The sequence below is a fragment of the Dryas octopetala genome, chromosome 5, assembly GCF_963921425.1.
Source record: "Dryas octopetala chromosome 5, drDryOcto1.1, whole genome shotgun sequence".
Classification (NCBI taxonomy): Eukaryota; Viridiplantae; Streptophyta; class Magnoliopsida; order Rosales; family Rosaceae; genus Dryas; species Dryas octopetala.
In genome coordinates, this window is record NC_141370.1 from 11,433,722 (window position 1) to 11,441,794 (window position 8,073).

At 36.6% G+C, this 8,073-nt stretch overlaps 2 protein-coding genes across 2 annotated transcripts; one reads left to right on the forward strand and one right to left on the reverse strand.

The window, feature by feature from the left end:
* On the forward strand, window positions 1-484 carry LOC147284271 (zinc finger BED domain-containing protein RICESLEEPER 2-like). The gene is made up of 2 exons (XM_086245668.1): window positions 1-363; window positions 431-484. The coding sequence occupies exons 1-2, from the start codon at window positions 1-3 to the stop codon at window positions 482-484; spliced, it is 417 nt and encodes a 138-aa protein (XP_086101794.1).
* Window positions 485-4,708: 4,224 nt separating this feature from the next.
* On the reverse strand, window positions 4,709-5,474 carry LOC147284272 (uncharacterized). Its single transcript, XM_086244973.1, has one exon. The coding sequence runs from the start codon at window positions 5,455-5,457 to the stop codon at window positions 4,843-4,845; it is 615 nt and encodes a 204-aa protein (XP_086101099.1). The 5' UTR covers window positions 5,458-5,474; the 3' UTR covers window positions 4,709-4,842.
* Window positions 5,475-8,073: the final 2,599 nt, after the last annotated feature.

Genomic DNA, 8,073 nt, shown 5'->3' on the forward strand with positions numbered 1-8,073 from the left:
ATGACAAAAAGTAGAGTTGAGTTTGATCTTTGGGCTCAACAAATGGATACAATTGATCCTATTAAATCTGATTTGGATGTTTATCTTGAAGAAGGTCGGTATGTATTCCCAAGTGAGATGTATTTGAAATTTAATGTTTTGAATTGGTGGAAGGCAAGTACCCTTAAGTTTCAAATTCTTTCAAAGTTGGCACGTGACATATTATCTATTCCCATCAGAACAGTTGCATCTGAAGCTACATTTAGTGCTGGAGGGAGAGTTATTGATCAGTATAGGAGTTCTTTGAAGCCAACTACAATAGAAGCTTTGGTTTGCACTGTAGATTGGCTACGCTATGATTTTGGAATTTCCAAGTCATCAGAGGTAAAACAATTATTTTCATTATGTTTTCAGTTTGTTTTTGCATATAAATTTTTTTTTTTCCTTGTAGGTTGATGAAGAATCTATGCAAGAAGTTTGCTTGAATGGAGGATCTTTTGAATGATAAGCTCAAAAAGTTGCTGGGAATGAAGTATCAATGTTTTTGTTATTTCAGTGATTGTTTGTTGCTTTTTTATGATTATTTGCTGCAAACTTGTTTGTGTTTGGAAGTGTTCTGTTTTGTATCTTTTGCTTGTCCCTCTTTTTTCATAGCTTATATGAGAGTTTGCTATTTTTATTTCCTAGTTTGTTTTTATATTGTTTGGTTTTGAGACTTTTACTACCTTATGTCTCTTTGTCTTTTTTTTAATGAGAATTTTTGTGAATGTTTAGATGAAAATCAGATTTTTTTAATATTTTTTTAAAATTGTAGATAATAAAATACCTTGATTAAAATTATATAAAAAAGTTCGATATAGCTCGAGTTTGTATCGGGTTCGATTTTTTTTAGCTCGTTCGAGCTCGGTTCATATAAGAACTAAGCTAAGCCAAGCTCAAGCTCAAGCTCAAGCTCAAGCTCGAAAAATTTATAACAAGCCAAGTTTGTGCACAGTGGTATTTGACTTGGCTTGGCTTAAATAAAATTATATAAAAAAGTTCGATATAGCTCGAGTTGGTATCGGGTTTGATTTTTTTTTAGCTCGTTCGAGCTCGGTTCGTATAAGAACTAAGCTAAGCCAAGCTCAAGCTCGAAAAATTTATAACAAGTCAAATTTGTGCACAGTGGTATTCGACTTGACTGTGCTTATTTACAACCCTGTCCCTAATGGCAAAGTGGAATACGTACCAACTTTGTAGCTATTTATTTAATTGAAAGAAAATTAAATCAGCAACCAAAATCAAACCTCCACTTGGACTGTGAGGCATAGGGCAGGCCCCAATTAACTTGCATGGGTCTTGGGGACCCCATTTATATGGTGCAATTTAGCTGTGGACCGTCAAATAATTAATTGTGCCCATTTAAAATTCAATGTGAAATGAAATTGTATGCATATATCTAAGAGGATATCTAGAAACATTGAACCTTACCCATTAAATTTGAGTAAAATATGGGTGGGCAGAGAGTGACAGGGTGTCTTTATATGGGCATCAACGACTGCAGGAGTGACACGTGTTCATTTTCTTTGTGATGGAAAATGAGTATTTGGGGTTTTAAAACTTAGAAGTGAAGAAAGAAAGGGACAGGGGAGACAGTGAGACACCTTCATGCCCTAAAAAATAAAACATGAAGAATACTCATGCCTTTTTAGAAATGTTTTTAATTAATGGGTTCCAATCCATACCTACCCCCACTAAATCAAACCGGGCCATCTGGTCTTGCAGTCAAGCTCAATTAAGTACTCTACGTGCAGGCTGCAGCTAGATCGCTGTGGTGAAGTATAAAATAGTTGTAATATTAATATACAATTTCACTATGGAGGTTTATTAATAAATCTCTATAAATAATTATTCTAAGTACTTTTCAGTTTTCGTATTTTTCTTATTCATAGTTTCTATACTTGGGGTTAACTTCTTTAATAAATTACTCTAAAGTCTTATTTTTTAAGACTTTTAATTACTCTCAATTTTGACCGTCCATCATCCTTAGGGTGCGACCGACCGTTTAATAGTTTTTGCAACTCTAAATTTGCATCAAGATTTTCTTAAGTCCACTCTTCCTAGCTAACTAAGAATTTTCACCACCTTTAAATATTTTTTCTAAGCCGCTTTACCTATTGGGCAATTGAGTTGCTATTGACCATGCATTTGATAGCTTCACGTGGAAATCAAGATGATAACGTGTCATATAGTTCAAGTTAGTCCCTTGCAGGAGTAAACAAGGCCAATTAGGGTTACGAGCTTTAGCTTATAGGGCTGGAACACAGACAAACTTAACATAGTGAGGTGTCCTCTCAGTTTCACATTTCGTAGCTCATCAGAAATATACATGCATGCAATACAAAAAGAAGCTAGCTAGCTAGAGGGTAATTTACTGTGCATGTTGTTATTAAAATACATACTTTTTGAATTAAAAGGTAATTAAAATGGGGTGACGATAGCACCCCTTTTTTTGTCATGCACTGATTGGATTATGTCATTGATCACAACTTCTGACCCCCTTCTCATAAAGATTAAGAAAAATAAAAACTTGTGGCCCCTTCTTTTCCTAGAAATATAATATTAAAGTCATTAATCACTTTATTTTTACTAAAGCTCTCATCTTATTTGCACTTAATCCAAAACCAATCAATTATAGTAGAGGAAAAGTGAGTAAAGTGATGTACTTGCTTGAAATTGAAATTTGAATATAGAAAGAGACACATTCGGTACATGTGGTGACTCCTGTCCATGAATTAATTTTCCTTATATTTTTTTGGGATATATTTTTAATGGAAATTTCTACCATCATAATCCTGAAAACAATGTATGATTAAGATGTATAATTATTGGTTAATATAAGAATTACTAATTTGATTTAGTAACTCTTTTATTAATTAATAATAACATTAATGCTATTACCCTTAAAAAACTTCCTATATCCTAACCAATGATGAGAGTACCTTCACAGATCAAGATGAGTTTCTCTATCGGGTCAAGAATTGGTTTTGAGTTTGATACACGATTGAATTTTATATTGTTTAATTACGTGTTTGCTCTTAACGACACAACACATAAAAGGAGCATGTTGAGAATACTACATATTCCACATCAGTTAAATAAACCTTGCATAATAGAATATAAACTCTTAAATATCTCCACCCATTACGAATTGATAATAAATTTGATGCTCCAATTTCTTCAACCATGTATCTATTTATATTCTTACATAAACATATATTAATCAATTCATTGGTTGCGCTTAAATTTACTATAGGCATATATATATTTAACAGTTAGTTGTTGTAGTATATTTACTAATCATAATTGATTATATTAAACCCTAAATTAAAATGAGAATCTCTATAATATAAGTGAATCTCATTTTTTTTCTTCTTAATAAATAAATTTCATTTCTATAGTGTTGAGAAAAATCTCACATTGAAAATGTGAGGGTCTTGCTAGTGTCTTATAAGGGTTTGAGCTACTTCTTTCATTGCCAATTGGTTTTTGAGATGGATGCCTAGATTTCTTCATGGTATTAGAGCAGATTATTCCATGTGATGCGCCTAACGGCCACACGTGCTCCAACATCACCCAATTAAATTGTCCACGTGTTAGGCTTAAATGACGTCACACGTGCGAGGGCGTGTTGATAGAAATTTCACATTGAAAATGTGAGGGTCTTGCTAGTGGCTTATAAGGGTTTAAGTTACTCTTTTCATTGTCAATTAATTTTTAGGATAAATGCTTAGATTTCTTCATATAAGATCTTTTGAGCGAATAAATAAATGTTATATATGTTTATCAACACATTTTATGACAATTTTTTGAGATCCAATAGTTCTTTCACGTAATATCAAAACTTTAATTCTAGAAAGTTTTGAGTTCTAAATTATCTCTCTCTCTCCTTATATAGAGCGAGACACACTCGTAAAAATAGTGTTCGTTTTATGTCCTTTATCAATCTACACATGAATGTATCATTCTTAGAATTTTAACTATTCAAAAAGTGAAATCCTAGAAAAGTGAGGCTATCGCTTGACTCATGATTTTGGCATCTCGATTTAATACCCAATAAAGGAAGCAGTCTATATGTTTGAAAGACAATATTAACCTTCAGAATATCCATTTGCAATTTATTCTTTTATGATAAGATTCGTTGGTAAACTTCAAACGTCTACATTACATATTAACATAATGGAGGGGGCATTATGGTCTTTTCATGTTTCTCCATTTCAATGTCGACAGTGCTCTCGTGCATATCAAAAAAGGTCCATCACATATAAAATACTTCTGAAAGCTAAAGAGAACGATATAAATACGGGAAAAATCTAGCATCACATTGGCACAAGTTTCAGGGCTTTGCACGCACCATTATATATATAAATATATATAGATATGTCGATCGACATTAATTATAAGTTATAACTTAGTTATATAACTTATATATGAAAGTGGAGCTTCAATAAACGATCGACCTTGGTATTACCAAACAATAACAAGCTACAAAATGCCTTCATAAACAAAACATTAATTGCCTAATTTTTTTACAGAACATATATATAATAATATATAATAGCCCCAGGTTTTCCACACGAAAACCCTCATTTTCCAAACCCACTTTGATTTTTTTCTTTGTTGCAAAAATCACCATAGCTAGACGTACCCCAACATTTACTTTAGCAGCTTTTTATATATAATTAGAGAGAGAGAGAGAGAGAGAGAGAGAGAGAGAGAGAGAGAGAGAGGGAGGTGCATGGCTCCTTGTTGATCTCATTTTAGGAAAATTAATGGGTTTGTTATGATAATAATATTAATTATTAATATTATTATAGGTCTAAATTACGTAATTAATGATGGGGTTTGTTCCGAAATGACGGTATTGCATGGCCATGCAGGAGACAAGTGCTGCAGTTGCCGGAAAACCAAAATTTGACGGATGTCCGACAACTTCTGTCGGAGCATCGTGTGTTCGGACCGGAGCCTATCGTTTTCCGTCCGTACCCGCTGAAAATGGAACAGGACAACCCGCAACCGGTTGCTAAGTTCCCGGTTCTGAACCCTAAGCCCGGTCACCTGGTTCCTTAGGTTTTCTAAGTGCTTTTGCTTTCTCATCCGCGACCGCCTCGCCGACTCCCGGTTCGATATCATCCGCCTCCGCTTCCGCTCCTCCACCACGGAAACCGTCCGGTTCGAGTCATCATTTGAACCGGACGGCTTTGGGTTGGGCCGGTCTGGGCCGTCATCCGAACCGGAACTCGAAATGACCGGTTTGGGGGATTGGGCAGCAATATTGCCCGAGCTAGGGTTGGGCATGATGAGGGGTTTGGTGGATTGGATGGGTGGGGTGGGACCGAAAAGTTCCGGGCAGTCGACCCACGGCGTGAAGCCGCCGTCGAAAGCCGGAAAATGGAAAAGGGGGTCGGAGGGCAGCATGGCGGGAACGGTAGACAACATGACTACCTGCTTCAACAACTCTCTCTATTACTAATGGTCGGAGGAGGGAGGAGGAAAGGGAATAAACGAAGCGTAGGGGCCTCATATTTATGGCCAAACATTGGACCGCAATACGTAATTAATTCACGAACCAAGGGTATTTTCGTCACAACATGTATTATTCACCAAGCCGTGTATGTACAGGGCTTAGCTTTTGAGTCAGGTGGCACTATGTGGTGTGGGCCGTGGGGGCTTATATCATATTTTTAAGCTCTAACTTTTTAAAGGGCGGACGTACCTTTGGTGGGTCCCGGAAACGGATTTGTTTTTCAAGCTTAGTCAGTAAGAAACAACGAGAGTAGTTGGGTTCCGCTAGGGACACGTGTCGATACCCCATATGAGGAGCGTGCAGAGAGCCAATAGCTTCGAGGGTTGCTGTGTGGAGCCAAGTTTGTGGCTCACCAAGCCGATTGTTCATTGATCAAAATATGTATTTTAAAATTTTTGTAATAATTATTTTGGAAGTACCAACCAGTGAAGAACACTACTAAGTGACGTACCCCATTTGCTTTTCTTTTGTGTGGGGCTAAAATAATATTTTAGGGGGTAAAGAGGGTTCAGACGCAGAAGGAAATTATGGTATTTTAAAGGGGGGAAATAGTCTAAAAAAAGATCGTGACAGGCCTGGTTATAATTTAATTTTGCGTGAATTCTGGGCCAACTAAAAAAATTTAATAGAAGATGAATTGGGTTGCTTTCGAATTACAGTGGAAAAAGATCTAGAATTATTATGTTACGTACATGCTTGCGTTGACGGGATATTGATGGTAATTATTGTTATTGATCGAATGATCGATCTCTTTTTTATTTGGCCGAAGATTGGTCGATCTATAGAACAAAGGAATGTAGTTAAAGTTGGGGATTCCTTCATAGGATTCATTATATGATGAGAATAAGATTCATGAGTCGATCACAAGGTTTCTGGAGTAGGGGAATCTGAGGGAATTGGAAAAGTAGTCGTGAAAGAAAAAGGGACAAAGCAATACACTACAACAATTTTGGCTAAAGGCCTTCAATGATTTCAACTAAAGTTAGGAGGGTGTCAATTGATAATGTAGATGTTCATTAATGTTTATTATTAATGATTAATCACTAAGTTAGACAAGAATAGTAATTGCATATTCAACTAATTTGTCTAAAGAGTTAATTAAATTGTGGCTAGTCAGTAATTTAAACTAAAAAAACGGGTTTAGTTAAATCAGTGGTTCCTTAGTGGCAGCATCTCTTTCTTCCCACCTCCAAACCAAATGGGATCCAACATCGGTGGATGTCAACACTCACGCCAGAAAGTGCCAATCGGTTCAAATCCCCAAATTAAGGGGTTGCTCTTCCTCCAGTCACCATCGGAAAGTGGACTCCCTTTAGGTTGTTTATTGCCAAATAACTGGGGTTCAATCCTTCCACTGTTGTTGCGCATAGGTGGGGGAAATTCATGAGTTTTTTTGCTTATATGGTTACCGTTATTCATGTTTGTGGCACCTGGACCTGGGTTTTTTCAGAAATTGTGGTTCTTCTTTGTGATTGGGCCGTGCATGAATGAGGAAGCACCTGCTACACAAACCAAAGGGGTCGGTTATGTTCCATAGAAGTTAGTTCTTAGTTGGTCCGACTGTCGAAGTTCTGAAAGAACCAACAATCAGGTAAGCGATAAACAATCAATGATAATCAGTAATTGTACAATTTCACTTGTTGCTCTCCTACAAACATGGAATGCTTTGTGGTTATATTTAGACTTTTGTTGGCATAACTGTCTTTTGTGTTAAGATTGCAGTAGATTATACATGTTTTGAATGTCTTAGTTGTGTTGAGGATATTGTTGTAAAATGTGCTGACTGCTGGAGGTTCTGGAGGTCCGGACCTCAAGGTGGAGGTCCGGTCCTCAGCTTTATGTTGGCTTCCTGGAGGTCAGGTCCTCAAGGTGGAGGTCCGGTCCTCTGTTTCATGGCTGTGCTGAATTGTACACGTGTCTGTATTTTCAGTAATTGTGGTTATTAGTTCTTCTAGTTAGTCTATAGCCTATGGGTGTGTGCCATGTGACTTCTAAAGGGCAATTTAGTAAATTCGTCAGATAGGGTTTGTTTATAAAGACCTAACTTCAACATTTTTCTTCTCATTTTAGTCTTGAAGCAGCCGCACACCCCCTTATCTTTCTCTCTCTTCTCTCTCCTCTGCCGTGAGCTCTCTTCGCCGTCCAGCTGCCAACACTGGCGACATAGACCTCAATCAACTAGTCTTTTCCTCCTCTCTCTATCCTTGCCTTTTGATTGCTCAACAACCCAATGGAAACATGGATTCACACATTCCCACTACTATATCCCAAGATCTTTTCTCCTGCATTCTCTATGGATACAACTTAGAGGACACACACGGGTAAACAAATATTTTCTCTCTTACTCTCTCAAATCATGAAATTTTCTTCTAGGGTTTCGAGATTTTGAAAATTATTACAATTTGTAGATTTAGTGTTTAGAGGAAGATTTGGGTTGTAACTATTATGTTTCATTGTTTCCTTTCAGATTTGGAGCTTTGAAGAATTCCTATCTTCAAAGTCGTTTCTACTGTCGCCATCATCATCAT